This window comes from Anomaloglossus baeobatrachus, chromosome 5 (genome assembly GCF_048569485.1).
Source record: "Anomaloglossus baeobatrachus isolate aAnoBae1 chromosome 5, aAnoBae1.hap1, whole genome shotgun sequence".
In the NCBI taxonomy this organism is placed as follows: Eukaryota; Metazoa; Chordata; class Amphibia; order Anura; family Aromobatidae; genus Anomaloglossus; species Anomaloglossus baeobatrachus.
In genome coordinates this window covers 38,339,084-38,361,733 of record NC_134357.1, presented here as the reverse complement: position 1 = coordinate 38,361,733, position 22,650 = coordinate 38,339,084, and the positions used below count along the sequence as shown (strand labels likewise).

General features: G+C 46.0%; 1 protein-coding gene across 1 annotated transcript in view; it reads left to right on the top strand.

The window, feature by feature from the left end:
• Positions 1–22,650, top strand: part of HPSE2 (heparanase 2 (inactive)) — a 479,085-nt gene that overhangs the window by 272,062 nt on the left and 184,373 nt on the right. The window contains exon 4 of the mRNA XM_075351599.1: positions 12,005–12,178. Within this exon, the coding sequence (XP_075207714.1) occupies positions 12,005–12,178 (174 nt within the window). The remainder of the gene's footprint in view (positions 1–12,004; positions 12,179–22,650) is intronic.

Below are 22,650 nucleotides of genomic sequence, written 5' to 3'. Positions count from 1 at the left end.
GGAAGATTTGATTTGATATGAGTAACTTGGTTTAAGGCGTGCTTTGCACGTTGCGACATCACAAGCCGATGCTGCGATGTCGCACGCGATAGACCCCGCCCCCGTCGCAGGTACGATATCTTGTGATAGCTGGCGTAGCGAAAATTATCGCTATGCCAGCTTCACATGCACTCACCTTCCCTGCAACCGTCGCTCTGGCCGGCGACCCGCCTCCTTCCTAAGGGGGCTGGTCGTGCGGCGTCATAGCGACATCACACGGCAGGCGGCCAATAGCGGCGGAGGGGTGGAGATGAGCAGGATGTAAACATCCCGCCCACCTCCTTCCTTCCATAGAGCTGCCGGCGGCAGGTAAGGTGATGTTCCTCGCTCCTGCGGCGTAACACACAGCGATGTGTGCTGCCGCAGAAACGAGGAACAGCATCGTACCTGTCGCGACAGCATAATTATGGAAAAGTCGGAGCCTGCACCGATGATACGATAACAACACTTTTGCGCTCATTAATCGTATCATCTAGAATTTACACACAACGATGTCGAAAGTGACGTCGGATGTGCGTCACTTTCGATTTGACCCCACCAACATTGCACGTGCGATGTTGCAACGTGCAAAGCCGCCCTAAGAGCTCACTCCCAGAAGAAATTATGCTCGTAATCCAAGGTTCCACTGTAATTACACACAAAAAAAAAAGCCGAATGCAGTTCCTCCTATTTTTATACACAACCAAGATATGCGCACAGCTGGGATCTGCAGCCTGTAGCCATATGCTTTATTTGTGCTGGGTATCACAACACGGGACTTTAGGCTAAATACTTTATTTATTTTTACTGTATGATATAGACCCGCAGACAGCGCCTGTGATTGGTTGCAGGCAGTCGCTGACACACAGGCTGGTGGCTTGTCTGACTGCAACCAATCACAGATGCCAGGAGGGCTGGTGGGCGGTGAAAGCAGTGCATATGTGTAGCAACCAGTGGGCAGGGGTCATCAGGCACACAGTATCTTGTACCTGAATTACTCGTTACCGGGCTGGTGTGGTGGTCTGGGATGTCGCTATGGCCTGCCCGGCTTTGTGCCCCGAGGTGTACACCAATAAGGAGGGTAGATGATGGGGGTAGAAGTAGGATGAATGTCGTGACGCCACCTGTGGTATGCGGCCAGGGAATTAGCCGCCGCTGCTGTCGCTGTTCTCCGGGGCGGATGGTAGTAGCAGATAGAGATGGTATCGCTCATCACAGGTGGAGCAGGCCACGGGAAGGATGATGAGAGGAGTAGTGATGGCATATGGCGCCAAGGTGCAGGTCGGCAGTGCCAGTAATAAAGATTCTGAGTCTGCTGCTGCGGTTCCAGGTGTCTTTACTCACAGTTTGTGCCGCTCGACCAGGTAATACTGGTCACTTGCTGTAATGGTCTCCGTCGACCCCGGATAAGTTAGGAGAAGTCACCGGTGTTGGAAAGAAGAAGAAAGTCCCTTGTCAGAGTTGTCCTTGTTGCTGTGAGGCATTAACTGGGCTGAGCGGTACACCCCCAGCCCCAGGCCCCGTGAAGAGAGAAGAAGGAAGTGAAGGTGTCCCAGAACTGATGTCCCAGGTAGACTGTCCAGTGATTGTGTGAGTGTGCTCCTTTTCTACCCCAAGTGGAACACTCACCCCAAGTGGTTGTCCTAATGACCGGGGAACTGCCATGTTTCATGATAGCCAACCCCCTGCCTACCCTAGCACAGCTTCCCAGAGAGAGGCTCCTAAGCTTTATGTAAAGAGTGACTGTGGAACACCGGTGATTACCCCCCTCCTTACCTCGAGGTGAATAAGGCAACTAAATGAGCTGCAATACTCTGTGGTGACTAAAGCCTCAGGGGCGCCACATATGCAGTGATGGAATGAGTGGCCCTTGAAGTTAATGGACGGCCGCGAGCGCAGCTACAGCCACACCAGAGCCTCGGTAAGTATGAGTCACTCGTTTCATTCTTATTTTCTTTATTTTTCCTTTTCTTTATTTACTAAGTTTCCGTATCAACACTCTGTATCCCGGGCCCATCACTCAGGTAAGTTTGAAACCTCGCGGACCTGGACTTTTACAGTCCATGTCCACCCATCACTACTAGTAAGCAGTCTCTAAAACCATAGGTGGTGCAGTGGTACCAGATTTGGCAAGCCTCTTGTGTCTAAGGGGGTCAAAAATATAATGAGAGTATTATAAAAATTCCGGATCCGGTTTGGGGCTCCCTCTTGTGGCCAATGCTGGTAGTAGAGTTGGGCTGCTTGACAGAAGCCAGACAGCTGATGACAATTGGAAATCAGGCTGCTCAGACTGGGCCTATATAACTGAGTAGTGTTCTCTTGGTCTGGGCCGGTGATCAGTGTTGTCTCCTGTGGTGCTGTGGACATTCTGGAGCCTGCCCTATCTTCTGTTTCCACCTGAACTTCTTGCAGATAAGTTTTGTCTTTGTACCTCTTGCTGGTTTGTTTCCATTTTCTTGTTGTTTTTTTATTTATGTGGTACTAAGGCTTGTTTCCTGGTCTCTGTTTGTGTTGAGTTCTGGGTGGAGTTGGACTATTCCCTGCTGGGAATGTCTGTGTACCCAGCTCCATATTCTGCAATGTATTTTTGTCTTGTCATGCTTGGTATTAATTTCAGTCCTTCCTCTATATTAGTGTTTTGCTTGGATCCCAGTAACACCAGAGTACTGATATAGTGGGGGAGAGATCGTGTGGGTCTCAGTTTTTCATATCAGATGTGTTGGTTTTTTGTTAGGGTTTTGCGCGGCTGTAGACAGTGCTCTTTTCTGTCCTTTCCTATATAGATAGTTTGGGCCTCATCTTTGCTGAATCTGTTCTCTATCTGTGTACTGTGTTTCATTTTGTCTCACCGGCTTTACATGTTTGAGGGCTACCTATAATCTTTGGGGAACTGCTCCGAGTCAGATTAGTTGTCCTTGTTTTTCTCTCTTTAGGAATAATTAGCTCTCCAGCTGTGTCGAGGCGACTAAGTCATCGTAGGCACATCCCACGGCTACTTCTAGTTGTGTTGTCAGTTAGAGGTCTGTAGTCTGCTGAGTTTCGAACCACTCTGGCAATTTTCTGGGTCCTAGTTTTTACCCCTTTTGATCATCCTCGTTCACTGAATCATAACACTTGTTGTCACAGACTTTGTACTGGATGGAAAAATAAGTTGCATGTTTTATACACACAGACAAACTTTGCACAGAAATTAAATAAAATAGGTAAAATTGGTGGCTTGAAGATTTGCATTTCATTTAACTTCATTTTCATAACCTCAGAGTCTATGAGCGTCAGCAACGTTCTCTTAAAAACCGCTCTGCTGATCTGCCAGTACCTGTTACTCAGAGGACCCTGACATTTTCCAGACATGTCTATAAAGAAAAGGACACCTGATTCCACTTAAAACTGAAGCGTCTCTCAACCCCATACCAACACCTTTTTCTTGAAAGTGGAGAGTGTCGGAGAGAACAAGGTCATAATTAGCCTAAAAAAAAGTTCTCCAGAACTTCCGTGAGACTTCAGGCTGATTCCATGATCATAGTTTGAGGCTAACAGATTAACAGTGTGGCTAGGAAGCTTGCAGAAGAAAAACTGCAGCCCCCTTCCCCAGGAGGATCGCTCTAAGCCCTTTTGATGTTTTCTGTACATGATCATTTCTTGAGATCACGCTGCTGACACAAATGTTTATACTTCCTATACATATGTTTATTGAACTTCTGAGTTTACAATCTACAATTCTACATTAGCATCTTGCACTGGACCCTTTGGACCAAAGCTGAGACAGATTAAAGGACACTTTACACGCTGCGATATCGCTATCGATATCGCTAGTGAGCGTACCCGCCCCCGTCGGTTGTGCGTCACGGGCAAATCGCTGCCCGTGGTGCACACATCGCTAACACCCGTCACATATACTTACTTGCCTAGCGACGTCGCTGTGGCTGGCGAACCGCCTCCTTTCTAAGGGGGCGGTTCGTTCAGCGTCACAGCAACGTCACTAAGCGGCCGCCCAGTAGAAGCACAGGGGCGGAGATGAGCGGGCCGAACATCCCGCCCACCTCCTTCCTTCCTCATTGCGGGCGGCCGCAGGTACAAGGTTGTTGCTCGTTCCTGCGGTGTCACACGTAGCGATGTGTGGTGCCGCAGGAATGACGAACAACCTGCGTCCTGCAACAGCAACGATAATCGGGAATGGAACGACGCGTCAACGATCAACGATAAGGTAAGTAATTTGATTGTTAACGGTCGTTCGTGCATTTCACACGCAACGGCAACGCTAACGAGGCCGGATGTGCGTCACGACTTCCGTGACCCCAATGACATCTCGACAGCGATGTCGTTGCGTGTACAGCGGCATTTAGGCTATGTTTACATGTCCTGTAATCATTTTCGTTTTTGCAGCCATTTGGAAAATGCAACAATGGATCCGTTAACAGATCCATTGATTATAATAACAATGATAGATCCGTGAACTAATTGGTCAAAACTTGTCATCCGCTAGATTCAATCAACAATCCGCTGTTGTTGATCAGAACTTTTTTTGTGCGGATCCAAACACAGATCCCTAAAAGATCTGGGAAAGTGAATATGGGATCGTTGTGGGACCCCTTTATTAGATTACACCAGACCCGAATTAGGGATTTGCCAGGGAAATAAATTGGTGATTGAGGGTGTGCCATGTCTTTTTTTTTTGTACTAATTTTCTCTTTTTATGTCTTTCGTGTTATGTCGTGGGACCTCATTTTGATTAAGTTGGACATTTTTTTAAATTGTAATTGGTGACTAAGGGCTGTAGTCAGGGGGGGTTTGTCCAAATAAAATGTAGTTTTCTTTGTTCAACTATTGGATTAGTAATGGGGTGTCTGCTAGATGGCCAATCATTACTACCAGGGCTTGATGCCAGCTGGTAATTCACAGTTGGCATGAACCCCATTTATTACCCAGTTTACCACCACACCAGGGAAATGGAATGAACCAAGGCAAAACGCCAGGATTAGTACATCTAATGGATGCGCCACATCTGCAGTGGCTGTGGCCTGCTATTTTTAGGCTTGGGAGGGCCCTTTATTTTTTTTATTTTTTTTTTTTAAATGATTGAATGTGGGGTTAAAAACAAGGCTAAACACTATTTAATGCCACATGAAAGGCACTAAAAGGTGCAAGCTTACAATATGCAGGAGGATGGGAAATTATACTGTATATGTGTTGCACATCTATCTCTTTCTTTAGCTAGCTAGTTATATAAAATTAGAACAGATCCGTTATCGGTTCCATTGACTATAATGATAATGGACCGCTTACGGATCAGATAAAAATAGTGATCCGTTTGTACAATCCGTAAATGGATCCGTTATTTTACATCTGTCGGATCAGATACAAACTGATTGTTACAGGACATGTGGTCACAGCCTTATTTCGTATTCATGCATACAGATATTTGAGGCCACTTTGCTGGTGCATCCAAAAAGCGGTGACAAACTACATGTCAAGTTCATACAGATTAGCTTGGTATTTTCTATACCTTCAGAAAAGCATAGCCTTGCTGTCCTCATCCTCTACAAAAAACAATTAACAGTGCTTTTGGTGCATAGACTATTTTTTTATATCCAGGGACTGTCCTGATTGTCATACTTCATAACTTGCCATTCAATCTTTTTTTAATATCAGTATTCTTCCATCACTATAGGTGCTGGAGCTTCATTTCCTTCACTTCCCAGCATGCACTGCTCCTGCCATAGTTCAGCGGCTAGCCTTGCATGAACTGAAAGCCCGCCTCCGTGTTATGCCTAAATGTTTTTAGCTTTTGCAAGAGCATAGAGAAAGTGGCGCCCGCACTTCCTGTAATCCATCTCAGTGTCTCTGCTGCTGGAAGAAGATTACATTTAACATCAGGGAGTCTGAAGTCTCATACATCTTCCATGACTATTTGGGCCATCACATGCACAATAGTATAATGTAATTTGCCCGCACATCGGAACGTACTGCACTTGCACAGCTTTCAAGGGACGTAAACCACTTCCAGAGATGTCTGGCAGCTGCTTTCTTTATTATGAATCCATGCACAGTCAGCCAAGCCAAGATTGAATTTTTATGATTGAGCCGAAATGTATGATTGTCAGACAAATGAGCGTTCAGCCAACATCTCTTTATGGTGCACGGCCAGCTTTAAAGACCCCCATAAACATTAGACTAACGTTGGCCAAACTCACCAGTCTAATGTGTATAGGGGCCTCCCGACCCGAAGTTGGTGGAGGTAAAAGCTGATCCTTCTGTTCTAGAAAAAATAAGCGGACGCTAGAGTTTGGTAACGACACTCTCATAGAGAACACACGAGTGAACCAGGAAAGATAGCTAAACGATTGGCTGAACCATACTTCAGTCAGCAGTAGTGATGGGCGGACTCGTAGATAACTGGGACCAGCGGGTCCTTTTTAACCTGGTTTATAAAATCTGGTTCCGGGCCAGATGCCAGTCCTCATATAAGTCTATGGGGACCAGAATCTGGCGATTAAAAACGGTCGTAGAAGGGATGGAGGAATAGTAGCAAGGGTGCTGTACTTACCGAGGCACCGGCACAGCTGTACACTGCTTTCAGGTCGCTGATTCACTTCCGGGATCACTTATTATCCTTCATGTATATGCACTGATTTCCCCGCCCACCACGTGGTATAGAAATAAATGAAAAAATTGATGTAGGGTCCCCCCATATTATGATACCCTGCACAGATAAACCATATGACTACAGGCTGCAGCCCCCAGCCATGCTCTTATCTTGGCTGTGTATCAAAATAGGAGGAACCACATGCGTTTGATAGTTTTTAAATAAATAATTTTTAAAAAATAGTGTGCGATCTCACCCAAATTTGATACCCAGCCATGATAAAGCCAGACATCAGGGGCCTGCTATTCTCAGGCTGTGGAGACCCATGCTTTTTGGGCCACCCCCAGCCTAAAAATAGCAGTGTGTAGCCACCCAGAATTGTCGCATCCATTAGATGTGACAATTCCAGCACTTTACCCGACTCTTCCCAATTGTCCTGGTGCATTGCCAACCAGTGTAATAAGTAATTAATAACAGCCCACAGCTGCCTCTAAACCCTAGATTAGTAATGGGGAGGGTCTATGAGACCCCCATTACTAATCTGTAAGTGAAAGTAAATAAACACAAACACCAAAAATATCCTTTATTTTTAATAAAATACAAAAAAGCACCCTCTTTCACCACTTTATTAACCCCAAAACACCCCTGCCCATCACTAGCCATCAGCTATCTGTTGTGTATGGGTCACCTATAACAGAAAAAAGATATAAATCAGATCTTAATCTCAAAATACAGTAAAAAGAAAAACAATACAACTTAAGAAAAATGTTTTAAAAATTATAATAAAAAAGGGGGTGATACGGTATAAGCCCTGCCGAGAGTGACAGACGGGCAGGTAATATCTTCATAACACTTTATGGAAAGAATAAGGACTACACATTTTGACATTGGACAGACGTCTTCCTCAGTGGTGGCACTGCTATTGAGACGCACTCTTTCTTCTTTTGTCTATGGAGATCCTCTCAATTTTAAACCTGTGCAAGTAGCACTCTCTGTTACTTTGGGGGCACATTTATTATCGGACTGTGGGTGGTATTTGGAGACTATTTTTTGTTAAATATGGAGTAAAATATTTTTCCATTTAGACATGTAGGTATGTAAAAGGGAAAATAATTTTTGCCCAAAGCGCAACTTATCCAAAATTCCCCCAATAAATTACGGATTGTCAGCCGAGCTGTGGGATTCACAGCTATTAATGAATGGGCTCTGGAAGCTGTCATTAAGCTCAGGACTGTAATATTGAACACGTTTCTACCTGTTCATGTATTCGTCAGCATCCGAGGTCAGACTTTTTCTAAAAGTTTTGGTGATTTGGGACTATTTATAGCAGGGAATTTACTGGAGACGGCAGGACTGTGACGATTGGGGCGGAGGACTGAGGAAAACTTTATGACAGTAAAGAATGCATACGCACAATGATGAACTACTTGAGAAATGTCTTGAATAAAGGGCTGGACTCTGAATCCAAGATGCTGCCTGCCAAGAAGAGTCTCTGCCAGACGTGAGTCTCTCTGATCCCTTCAGACAAATAAACACTTTACTTATTACTCTGCCCGGCCTGATGTGAATCAGGGAATGTCTCGCTGAATTCTTAAAATCTTTTGGCCCTCCTTTATCTCTGCTGGTTGTACATTGAAATAATCAGATTGTAAAATGTAAGCAAAAATCATGAATATCATATGTTTCATTTTTTTTATATTTGAAAGTTATAGTTTATATAAATATCATATGTACAAAAATCACTGTTAAAAAATGAAACCATGATAAGTTAAAGTGTTTATCTGCTGAGATATGTGATATATAGATACTCACCTCTATTGGGACTCAACAGAGGGCAGAAAAGTCACCACCAGCCTGCTGACCCCATAACTGCAGAGGCCAGACCTCCTCTGGTAATAGCAGCACAAACACTGCGCCCGCCTGGGGGTTTCATTTCCGAGCAGCTGCAGCCGTACATCACCAGTACAGTGCCGAGCCTTACATCACCAAGTACAATGCCTAACCATATATCACTAAGCACAATGCCGAGCCGTACATCACCAAGCACAATACCGAGCCGTACATCACCAAGCACAATGTTGAGCCATATATTACTGAGCCGTACATCAAGCACAATATCGGCACAATATCGAGCCGTGCATCACCAAGCCCAATACCGAGCTGTACATCATGAAGCACAATACTGAGCTGTGCATCACCAAGTCCAATACCGAGCCGTACATCATGAAGCACAATACTGAGCTGTGCATCACCAAGCCCAATACCGAGCCGTACATCATGAAGCACAATACTGAGCTGTGCATCACCAAGTCCAATACCGAGCTGTACATCACCAAACACAATTCTGAGCCGCACATCACCAAGAAAAATGCCGAACCGTGCATCCCCAAGCATAATGCCAAGCTGTACATGACCAAGCACAATGCCGAGCCGTGCATCACCAAGCACAATGCCGAGCCGTACATCCCCAAGCACAATGCCGAACCGTACATCACCAAGCCCAATGCCGAGCCGTACATCACCAAGAACGACGAGCCGTACATCAACAAGTACAATGCCGAGCCGTACATCACCAAGCACAATGCCGAGCTGTACATCACCAAGCACAATGCCAAGCAACTACAGCAACCTTACATCACCAAGCCCAATGCCGAGCCGTACATCACCAAGAACGACGAGCCGTACATCAACAAGTACAATGCCGAGCCATACATCACCAAGCACAATGCCGAGCTGTACATCACCAAGCACAATACCGAGCCTTACATGAAGAAGCACAATACCGAGCTGTATATCACCAAGCACAATGCCAAGCAAGCTGCAGCAATCATACATCACCAAGCACAATGCCAAGCTATACATATATCTGGAATGATAAGGTACAGAATTGCACTGGATAACTTTCTGAAGTTATCCCACTTCTGGCATACATATTTGAGGAGGATGCTCGTAGCAAACTTGGATGCATGCATCCGAAGCTAATGGGACTTGTGGTGCCTTCATATTCTCTTTCCAATAAATAAATTAATAAATAATAATAAATTTCCGATAAATATGAGCGATTGTTAGTTTTGTACTATTGAGTTTCTCTGGATGTAGAGTCCTGATTGTGTAAATGTGGCTGTGATCCGTTTTTTCCTTGTGACAATATGTTGAATCCAAACACAGTTCACCACCTATAAAATTCTTCATCCTTATTTCATGGAAGTCTTTAGTGGACGATATCTACATCTGCTACAAACAATACAACATCACCTATGCAGATGGCAGAAAAGAACACACTTGTGTATATTGTAGATGTGCCGGCACATGATACAATCCAGCCATCATCTGCCCGTCATCTTGGCCGCAATACATGAAGAACATTTATCTTTTGTCCAGTCCCTCTCCAGAGCGAAAGTGGTTATATATGTAGTAAGTGTACATTTTTACAGTATTATAGCGACATAATTTATACTCACTTATAATCTTTGTAGATGGTGTAAGTGGTTGATAAAGGGAGAGCTGGACTGCATCAGCGCTGATTTTGATGTTCACATAGTCCTTTAATGTATCAGGTGTCAGCGGTCTGGAGGAGATAGAATCCAGATGAGGGTCTATTTCCAAAGAGAAAAGATAACAAAGACGAGACACCATTAAATAATCCAATTTTTCAAAAAATAAATAAAATAATAGTAAAAACACTCACTCGGCTCCCCGCTGTACATTGGATGGAAGGATACAAAGAGGGATGGCGTAGGAAATATTGCAATATGCAGAAATATATTATTAGGTACAAGCATCATCTCTACATATTTTATTATTTTACAATTTCATTATTTTATGCTTCTAATTTTATTTTCCTTAAATATTTCCCTTGCTTTCCTGGTTTGTTTTTCTTCTTATGTTCCTGTACAGTTGTGTGACAAAGTGTGGGGAGAATGCAAATAAGAAGCCTATGGCAAAAAAAAGCAATTATATTCCCATACAGGGGATGAAAAATTAGAATAAACATAATGCTGCTAATAAAAAGGTGTAAGGAAGATAATATGCAAAGATACATATAGGATAAGCAAAGCCATAATGAAAATATAAAACAAAACCTACTGGACAATATACAGGAAAGCAGAAAAACGCCACAACACGTATTTAGGTTACTTCATCAGGTCAAGTGTCAAAATAGATAGAGTGAAAGATGTATCATTGATAGATTTGAGATATATGTTAAATATATTATTACTATTATTATTGTTATTATTATTATTATTATTAATAATAATAAATATAAAGAATCAGTAAAAATATAGATACACTATGCAGATATTGAGGGACAGACAGACAGAAAGAGGGATGGACAGACGGAAGGACGGAGGGACGGACAGATGGAGGGACAGACAAAGGGACAGACAGACGGACGGACAGAGGGACAGACAGATGGATGGAAAGATGGACGGACAGAGGGACAGATGGTCGGACAGAGAGAAAGACGGATGAACAGATGGACAGAGGGACAGACAGAGGGACAGACAGACAGAGAGGTACAGACAGACAAGCAGAGGGACAGACAGACAGGGATAGACAGAGGGGCAGACAGAGGGACAAACAGAGGGACAGACAGGGGGACAGCCAGATAAACAGAGGGACAGACAGAAAAACAGAGAGACAGACAAACAGAGGGAAAGACAGACAGAGGGACAGACAAACAGAGGGACAGACAAACAAAGGGACAAAGACAAACAGAGGGACAGACAGACAAACAGAGGGACAGCCAGACAGAGGGACAGACAAACAAACAGAGGGACAAACAGATAGACAGACAGAGGGAGAGACAGACAGATAGAGGGACAGACAGACAGATAGAGGGATAGATAGATAGATAGATAGATAGATGAAAAAGACAAGAAAGCATTCCAAAATATACAATAAAAAAGTGTGGAATTTATTAGCCCATGTGGCAACCTTTCGGTTGATACACAACCTTTTTCAAGCCACAGTGGCTAATAAAGCCTACACTTTTTTGTGGATTTTGGAGTGCTTCCTTGTCTTTTTCATCTATTCTTTGCCATTGGATAAAGCCTAATTGGAGGGCACCAACCTCATCTTTATTTTTGCGCTGTTCCAGGCTTTTTTTTTCTTAGATAGATAGATCGATAAATAGATAGATAGATAGATAGATAGATAGATAGATAGAATTGATTGATGATTGATACCTGATATAGATATTACAAATTTTGGAAGAACATTAACCATTTGAATGAAATATATTTATTGCAGAATGTAATAATTTCTTGAGTACAGGAGCGCTGGACATTACGGGGAGCGACCCCCGGAGCTAATACATGTAATCTCCTTATTATGTCGGCTGCGTTGCTGGTTCCCCATTGAGATGCTAGTATACATTACAAGCTTTCTGTTTTCTCCCAGCCAGGTCTCTTGACAAACTCTATAACTTTGTTGACTGCTCTGGACTTCATCTGATTTTTGGACTTAATGCTCTACGACGAAACTCAGATAATTCTTGGAATAGCTCCAGTGTGCTCAGCTTACTAAAATACAGCGCCAGCAAGAAGTACAACATTTCATGGGAATTGGGAAATGGTGAGTCAGAGAAATCCCTATTACTTGTGTACAGAAATGTTTAGCATTCTGCATGCAGTGCGTCGCCATCTATCATGTCAATGTGTTCTGTGTCCCCCATCGTGGCAAGAGTTCCCAGACTGTGGGGTTCTTAACCCAAGATAATCAGTGTCTGCTGGTGATGTATGGATTTTGGGGTTAGGGTATATTGAACCCTCTTTGCTTGTGTTCTCTGAAAACTCACTATATAATTCTTTTCATGGAGTGCTCCTTTAACCTTTTCCCACACAGAACCATAATGATGAAAACTGAACCTGGTAATGAAACCCATCTCACTACAGAAATGGCAAAGATGGGAGAAAACTCCAGTTCCGGACATTTCATCCAATTTAAAGATCAACTAAGGGCTTATACGCATTGATCATTGATTGACAGGGTGAATGGTTCAATGGGACAGTGATGGACGCAATCAATCTTAGGGTACAGGCATACTTGAAATCTGGCTTATCAAGTGGGTTGGAAAGTTTGTTTAAAAGAACTAAGAGTCCTCAGTAGTTGATACCTTTTAATGGCTAACTGAAAAGATGGTAATAATAGCAAGCTTTGGAGACTACTCAGGTCTCTTCATCAGGCATGGTATAACACAAAATCTGAAGAGTCACATATTTATACACAACAGGACATATAATAGTGCAGTGGGAAAAAAAAACAAGTCCTGTGAAGCAGAACTATCACTATGGCAAGGGGGCAAACTGTTGTGGCCATAAATATTGTTGTGGTTCATAGATGTCACGCTTCCCGGGTCCCGACGTCGTTCCTCACTCACCGCTCCGGTCCCCGGGTCCCCTGCCTCCAGCCACACGTCCTCCTCGGCACCACTCCCTGCTCTGGCCTCCGGCACCCGGGCGTCGCGCATGTGCATTAGGGCGCGCGCGCGCTGTCACTGACCTCCTCTTAAAGGCCCTGCACTCCCTAACAGGATATTGCATCAGTCAGGGTCAGGTATATTAGGAGCTTCCTGTCTGGAGGGTGTCGCCTGTTCTACGAGTTCTATAGCTAGGAGTCCAGGTCCCGCTTGCTGTGTCTTGCATTTACACTGTGTCTTCCACAGAACCAGTTCTACCAAGTTAACCTGGTCCTGTCCACAACCTGTCCGAGAGGTCCTGCGGGGACTGTCCTGCCAAGCTATCCTGGCCTGGGCCACAACCTGTCCGAGTGGTCCTACAGGGACTGTCAGCTGAGACTTCACCATCTTCTCCAGCCTGAACCCACTTCCTACCCTCGGCTTCACCCGGTGACCCCTGCCTCATTCTGGTTGGACTCTGCTCACGTCTGCCGTGATCTAACTTGGCACCAGTACCCGGACACCGTCATCCTACCTGGCACCAGTACCTGGGCACCGGCATCTTATCTGGCACCAGGAACTCTGTGTCCTCAAGGACCTCCTCATTCCTGCTTCTAGAAGGACTCTGCCCTTGCCCCGCCTTCTGCTCCGGCAACCGCGTCCCTGGTCTCTCTGGTAGGCTTGCAGGACTATCCCAGTCTAGGGGTAGCTCTAGCTGCTTCGCCGGAGGTGACAGGGGCACAGCCCAAAGGATCCACCACCTGGGAGTAACAGATAGAACAGGCCATGGATCCCGCCGAAGCACTAGCGCCCCAGTTGGCCGGAATGCAGCAGGAACTGGTCCGCCAACGTGAAACACAATCTCGTATGCTGGCTTTCATGACATCAGTGGATACCCGCCTAAACACGCTGCAGACAACCGCCACGTCCCTGTCAACCCCGGCCACGTCCACGAACCCCGTAGGAGCCCCCCCCGGGGACACAAAACTCCGACTGGCTTCTCCGCCCCGGTACGCCGGGGATCCCAAGACCTGCCGGGGGTTCGTGAACCAGTGTTCGCTTCACTTCAAGCTGCTGCCGCACCTCTTTGCTTGTGACCAGGCCAAAGTGGCCTTTGTAATGTCCCACCTGGAGGGCGAGGCACTGGCGTGGATGAATCCCTTGTGGGAGAAGGGAGATCCCGTAACCAACAACATCCGGGACTTCCTACATACCTTCCGTACCACCTTTGATGAACCCGGACACGCCTCCGCGTCGGCTTCCTCGTTACTCAGACTACGACAAGGGACTTTGACAGTGGGGCAGTATGCTATCCGGTTCCGTACCCTAGCCTCTGAACTAGGGTGGAACAATGAAGCCTTCTGGGAGGGGCTTACCAGTCGTATCAAGGACGAGCTGGCCGGCCGAGACGTCCCCTCCACCTTGGACACCCTGATCGCCCTCGCAACCCGGATAGACCTCCGCTTTCAAGAAAAGTCTAAGGAAATGTCCCGCGAGCGGCGCCCTGTAAGGCACTCCGCTTCTCCACAGAAGCCTATCCTCTCCTCATCCGTGCTCTCTGGCTCCTCCATCCATGAGCCCAAGCAAGTGGACCGGCTACGGTCCTCCGAGCACCATCGAGCGGAACGAGCCGTCAAGGGCCTCTGCTTCTATTGTGGAAACGACGCACACCAGGTGCGTGCCTGCCCAGAGAAACCGGGAAACTCCAAGCCTAGGGTTGGTAGGAGAGGCCACCCTAGGTACTGGGAAGCTCTCTGACCCAGTGACATGGACTGTACAGGTGACAACAGGAGAAACCCGCTTCACGGCAGAGGCATATCTCGACTCCGGGGCAGCAGGTAACTTCATCCACCAGGCCACAGTGGACAAGTACCAGTTACCTGTCACCCCGCTGCAGACACCCCTTGTGATAGCCTCTGTGGATGGGGAACCCCTCTCTGACCCCGTCCTGTTCGTCACCAAACCTGTGAAACTGCGTATCAGTGCGTTACACACCAAAGAAATCACCTTCTATGTTCTGCTATGCATGTCTCATCCGCTTCTGCTAGGGTTACACTGGTTACGGGCACATGAACCTACGGTCAGCTGGCATACTGGAGAAATCCGCTGGGGCCCGTCTTGTCATGAGAACTGCCTCCAGTTAGTCCAGCCCGTCCGTCGTCCTCCGGCCCCGGACTCCTTACCTGGTCTTCCTCCAGCCTATTGGTCCTTCACAGATGTGTTCGATAAAAAGGAGTCGGAGGTATTGCCTCCACATCGACCCTACGACTGTGCCATTGACCTTCTGCCGGGAACCACACCCCCTCGGGGACGGATATACCCTTTGTCCCCTGCTGAGACCTGGGCCATGTCTGACTACATCACCGAGAACCTGGCACGGGGGTTTATTCGAAGGTCCTCGTCCCCGGCTGGTATCCTACAAGTTGCAGCTTCCGCCCTCCATGCGGATACCCAACTCCTTCCATGTGTCCTTGCTGAAACCTGTTGTCGTCGGTCCCTTCTCCTCTGATGCCAGTCCTCCTCCTCCCATAGCCGATGATGACATCTATGCGGTAAGAGATATCATGGCCATGAAGACCGTCAGGGGACGGCAGTACTTCCTGGTCAACTGGGCAGGTTATGGTCCCGAGGATAGGTCCTGGGAACCCCGGGAGAACGTGGGTACTCCTCTGATTCGTGCCTTCATGTCCCAGTTGCAGGGAGGGGGGCCTGGGGGGGTACTGTCACGCTCCCTGGGTCCCGACGTCGTTCCTCACTCACCGCTCCGGTCCCCGGGTCCCCTGCCTCCAGCCACATGTCCTCCTTGGCACCGCTCCCTGCTCTGGCCTCCAGCACCCGGGCGTCGCGCATGTGCATTAGGGCGCGCGCGGTCACTGACCTCCTCTTAAAGGCCCTGCACTCCCTAACAAGATATTGCATCAGTCAGGGTCAGGTATATTAGGAGCTTCCTGCCTGGAGGTCGTTGCTTGTTCTACGAGTTCTATAGCTAGGAGTCCAGGTCCCGCTTGCTGTGTCTTGCATTTACACTGTGTCTTCCACAGAACCAGTTCTACCAAGTTAACTTGGTCCTGTCCACAACCTGTCCGAGTGATCCTACGGGGACTGTCAGCTGAGACTCCACCATCTTCTCCAGCCTGAACCCGCTTCCTACTCTCGGCTTCACCCGGTGACCCCTGCCTGCTTCTGGTTGGACTCTGCTCACATCTGCCGTGATCTAACCTGGCACCAGTACACGGACACCGTCATCCTACCTGGCACCAGTACCTGGGCACCGGCATCTTATCTAGCACCAGGAACTCTGTGTCCTCAAGGACTTCCTCATTCCTGCTTCTAGAAGGACTCTGCCCTTGCCCCGCCTTCTGCTCCGTCAACCGCGTCCCTGGTCTCTCTGGTAGGCTTGCAGGACTATCCCAGTCTAGGGGTAGCTCTAGCTGCTTCGCCGGAGGTGACAGGGGCACGGCCCAGAGGATCCACCACCCGGGCGTAACAATAGATGAGCAGTGTGAAAGTTTTATTGTCCTCTGATTGGGGTCTGGTCCAGGCTGTGATGCCCCCGGATGCTCTGAAGAGCACATTTCTTAATTGTCTTTTTACATCAATTAAGAAATGTGTTCCTCAGAGCATCTGGGGGCATCACAGCCCGGACCAGACCCCAATCAGAGGACAATAAAACTTTCACACTGCTTATCTATGAACCACAACAATATTTATGGCCACAACAGTTTGCCCCCTTGCCATAGTGATAGTTCTGCTTCACAGGACTTGTTTTTTTTTTGTTTTGTTTTTTTTCCACTGCACTATTCCATGTCCTGTTGTGTATAAATATGTGACTCTTCAGATTTTGTGTTATACCATGCTTGATGAAGAGACCTGAGTAGTCTCCAAAGCTTGCTATTATTACCATCTTTTCAGTTAGCCATTAAAAGGTATCAACTACTGAGGACTCTCAGTTCTTTTAAACAAACTTTTTTTTATCTCTACTGGCTAATACGGTACAAAGATATATTTTACCTGTATCAAGTGGGTTGGAGAATTTTTTGTGCACCGGCTAGAATACATTATAATATACATGGGTACTACACAGAAATTTAATGAAAAAGGATATGTGTAAAAATAAAATAAATAAAAATAAAAAAATAGCGCACTGTAAAAGTGTCATACGAAAAAATATAGATAAATACAGAAACAAACCTATGTATGTATATCAATCATATGCCTCATAAACTAACACAAAAAAATGAAATAGCACAACAAAGCTGAAAAAAACCTCCTAACTTAAAGGGATTTTACACTTTCAACAAAACAAACCACAAAAGCTTGAAGTCATTTAAAATAAGACCTGGGAGTCTGCTGAAGGCCATCGGTGATGCCATGTTTTTTCTCCCGTGTAGCCCAGCCCGCAGCCCGTCTTCATAGGAGACCATGATTAATTGGTATTACAGTTTATAGAATAAGCGATGAGATCATTGCAAGTTCACGTTTTTAGAAGAAAAAATATTTTTAAAAAATATATAAAAACTCAACTCACCCCTGTTTGAAATTGTCCCCATTAAAAATAAAGAAATAAAAATTAAAAAAAAACATATTTGGAATTGCTGCATCTGTAAAGTCTGATCTATCAAAATATAAAATTAATTAACCTGTACAGTAAAAGCTGTCACTTCAAAGTCACTCCAAAATGGTATCAGGTCACCACACAAAAAAATAAGCTGTTTCCACAGCTCCATCGACTTAAAAATGAAAATGTTACCACAGAAAATTGCAATATAAACCAATTTATTTATTTATTTTTTTACAAACGTGGTTTTTTTCCTATTTAATAAAAACCAACAAAAAAAACCTGGCCTCGAGAATTATACTGCTGCATCATTTTTACCCCACAATGTCGCTGTAAACATAAAACCAAAAAATAAGCAATGAAATTAAATTTGTTTGCTATTTCTCCACACTTGTACTTTTTCTTTCCATTTTTCAGCACATTGTATGTTACAATTAATAATGTCAATCTAAACTACATATGGCCCTGACAAAGTCAAGCCCTTGTATGACTTGGTCGATGGAAAAATACACAAGTTATGGCCTCTGTAACAAGGGGAGGACTTTTTTCACATTAAAAATCTTCAACCTATAAAACCTAATTTAAGTCAATTTATCCATGATGAATGACCTGACCATTCTTGACCATTTTTACAGAATTTTAAAGGTACTTTTCATCCATTATGCAATCCTTCCACGTCACTTTATCTCCCTCCTGTCCGAGCCCTTATTTGTGCCTTTTCACAAGTTTCTGATTCTTCAAAATGAACTTGTGAAAGTAAATGGAATTTTTTAATTTTTTTCACTCTACTTTCTAAAGCCTCTTAAGTATTTGAAGAGTTTAAGAAAACTTCTGAATACAGCTTTGAATTCTATGATGGGGTTCAGTAATTAAAATGTGCAAATTTGTTTATTTTTTATATATATATAGATCAAGATTAAAAAAAAATAGTTTTTGAAAATATCCATGAAAATATGTGTATATATATATATATATATATATATATATATATATATATATATATATATATACATATATACATATATATATATATATATATATATATATATACATATATACATATATATATATATATATATATATATATATACATATATATATATATACATATATATATATATATATATATATATATATATATATAAAGTTCAACATGGCTTGTCATGGCAAAGAATTCTCTGAGGATCTAAAAAAAAGAATTGTTGCTTTACATAAAGCTGGCCGAGGCTATAAGAAGATTGCCAACACCCTGAGACTGATCTGCAGCATAGTGGCCAAGACCATACAGTGGTTTAGCAAGACAGATTCCACTTAGAATAGGCCTCGTCATGGTCGACCAAAGAGGTTGACTACACGTGTTCAACGTCATAGCCAAAGGTTGTCTTTTCAAAATAGAAGTGTCCTGTGGTCTGATGAGACCAAGATAAATTTATTTGGTTCAGATGGTGTCAAGAGTGTGTGGTGTCAAACAGGTGAGGAGAGCAAAGAGAAGTGTGCCCTACCTACAGTCAGGCATGGTGGTGGGAGTGTCATGGTTTGGAGCTGTACAAGTGCTGCCAACTGTCCCATACTGAAGCATGATACTGATCTCTTTCCTTCATAAATTGGGCCACAGGGCAGTATTCCAATATAATGATCTCCACACACCTCCAAGACAACTACTGTCTTGCTAAAGAAACTGAGGGTAAAGGTGCTGGACTGGCCAAGCGTCTTCAGATCTAAACCCTATTGAACATACGCAAAGGTGGAGGAGTGAAAGGTCTCTAACATCCACCAGCTCTGTGATGTCGTTATGGAGGATGGAAGAGGAACCAGCAGCTCCTGTGAAGCTCTAGTGAACTCCAGGTCTAAGAGGGTTAAGGCCGTGCTTGCAAATAATGGTGGACAAACAAAATATTGACACTTTGGGCACAATTTGACAATTTTCACTTAGGGGTGTACTCACTTTTGTTGCCGTGGTCTAGATTTTAATGGCTGTGTTGACTTAATTAGAGGGTACCAAATTTACAATGTTATACAAACTGCATACTATGGGTAGGGCAAAACTTCCAAACTTGGAAGTTACAACTATAATAACGTGCCACAAAACAAAATCCTAATGTCTTAATCACTGGGGTGGGATGAAGGTTTCCAAAGTTATTACCACATAAGAGGACAAATAAAAAAAATGGATCTTGGTCAGGAACCCCAAAACTGGTTGGAGGAAGAAAGTGAGTCCGGCCATAAAAGTCTTTGGTGGATAACCCCCTAAAACACTGATACATCGTCAATAATCGCTGATTTCTCTTATGGCTGTATTTAATGATATGGAAGTGGAATTCTTTTGAGCATTGAATATTATGTAAACGCCATGAAATATCACCTCCACATCTGTCAGGTTGTTTTTCTTCACACCAGTAGGGCAGGAAAGGTTATAGATGAGAATGCCGTTCGTTGTGTTAGTCCTCTTTTATGTGAAAGAAAGATTGGGGCTGTAGACCAAGAAAAATAACCACAGTGTTCACCGGCCGGCAGACACCTGTTCGCGGGATCTGGACTCCATCCATTTATTTCCAGTTTGACAGTCTGTTACACCAAAGCGAAATTTCAATGAGATATTCACCTTCTATACATCTGAGACAGTAAGAATCACATTCTATACGGTGCCAATAGTACCTTGTAAATACACATGCCCACCATTACCTTGGTTCTGTGGTTGCCAAATGGGAGCCCTGTGAGCCGCCTCCTTCCTACCAGCATTTCCATCTCTCCCTTTAGTTAGCTGGCCCGGCAAAGCATCATGTGTGCATCACTCCATAGCAATGACACACCCGTGTCGGGGCCCTGGGGCACTCGTTACCGGGCCGGTTACTCTGTCTTAGGTGGGATGTCGCGGCGGCGTGTCATTATAAAAAGGATAAAAAGGGGATTATTTACAAGGGATGATGATAGTTATTCATGACGCCACCTGTGGTACTCGGCCAGAGATAGCCTATGCTGCGGGATGGGGCCTCTGGAGCAGATGGTGACACAGCTTGGTTGGTATAGCTCTCCACAGGTAGAGCTGGGCCCCAGGGACAATGGGGTTAGTAGTCAGAGATGGCGGGGGTGCAGGGCCAGAGGCACACGCAGATAATGGGATGACACAGAGATGTGTAACGCCCCTGTAAACGGGTCGTTACAGGGTATTAAATGTTACCCCATTTTTCCCGGGCAGGAGGAAGAAGGGTCCCCACAACACACACTAACATCACACTGGCAGGAAGGAGTTAACAGCATTTGCAGCATGAAGTTTTTTCTGAGTCCATGACTCATCCTGTCTCCTTAGGCTAAGTTCACATTTCCGCTAAAATCTATCAGTCACAATCCGCTGCTCTTGTAAACAGCGGAATCCGTTTAGCGGATTCCGCTGCTCCCATAGACTTGTATGAGCAGCGGATTGTGACTGATGATGCTGCGTTGCACCCTCCGCCCGACTGATCAGTCGTGGAATGACTGACCGCCGGGCGGGAGGAACGCAGCATGTAACGTTTTTTGAGCAGCGAGATCCGTCGGATTTCGCTGCGCATGCTCTCTGGCTCCCTGCACACGTCACCAGCTTTGGTTGGTTACCCGATATTTACCCTGGTTACGGTGCAAGGAGCCAGCGCTAAGCGGTGTAGGCCCGTAACCAAGGTAAATATCGGGTAACCAAGGTAAACATCGGGTGCTTTGCTGTTACCCGATATTTAGGCTGGTTACGTGTGCAGGGAGGCCGACACTTCCCCGCTCGGCCCCGCCCCCTCCCGCACTCCGCACATGTATGTACACACACACACACACACACACCTGTCCCCAGCCATGCAGACAAGCACTGCCACTGACACCCTCGTCTGGCCCCGCCCCCTGCTCGGCTCCGCCCCCTCCCACACTTTGCATGTGCACACACACACACACACACACACATACATACATACATACATGCACATACACACACTCACTCACTCACAGATACACTCACCTGTCCCCAGCCATGCAGACCGCAGCACTTCCACTGACATCCTCAGCGCCTGGCCCCGCCCCCCGCTCGGCTCTGCCCCCGAACTCCGCCCCCCGCACACAACGGAATCCGACAAAGAATTCTGTTCTTTGTTCATCCGTTGTACAGCGTTGAACAGCGCATCAGTCACATGCGTCAAGCGACGCATGTGACTGATACAAATCAACGGAAATGTGAACTTAGCCTTAATGAGCAGGTGGCTGGACACAGGCAGGTCCCCATGACAACCAAGGGGAGGGGGGCCTGAAGGAGTGAGTTTAGTGCAGAGCACACAGAAGTTTAGGCAGAACGTCAGGGGCTGCAAGGGAGAGCAGACGTGCAGAGCACCGCTCCTGTTGAGGAGATGCCACGAGACCAGGGCTGATAACACCTAGAGGAGGGGAATGGAGCTGAGGACTGGGGTTCCCTGGAGAAAGTTGTACCCGGTGGCGGTTGTGTGGGTCCGCTACCGGGAATGAGAGAGACAGAGAGGCGGCGAATTCCCAAGATGATCTATGCCACGGGGACGGCACTAACGCACCGAAAGGGAGAGACCCCCAGAACACCTCACCGGACACCCCTTCCTCCTACCTGCCCGGGACCGACCAAAGGCTACAGGTGGCGAGGACCAGCACCCGGGTGCGATGTGAAACGGACTTTAAATAAAGAACAACTGGAACCGTACACCGTGACTGCTGTGAGTAATGCCGCCGCACTGTGCCCCCGGTGTCCCTGAGGACTGTTGCCCTGGGTCTCATTAACCTCCCGGGGCTCCCCCGCTCCACCCATGGGGAGCGATTCCATCCGGCTGCCCGTAACATCTGCCCCGGAGAGAGACCGCGCAGCGGCGGCTGAACACCTGGCCGCAAACCACGGGTGGCGCTGCAAGCATCCCCCGTCCCCGTCCCGTTTCCTGGGGGAGAGCAATGGCAAGCCCCCCCCAGGGACCCCGTTACCCTCCTTCCGTCCCCCTTGTAACACCGGACTGACGGTCGGACATTCCTTTTTTATTGAAACCCGCCGGGGGTCACGGAAGCCAGGTCGGGCCACTCACAGCCTGACCCTGAATACCACCGGCCCGGTGACCGTGCGAG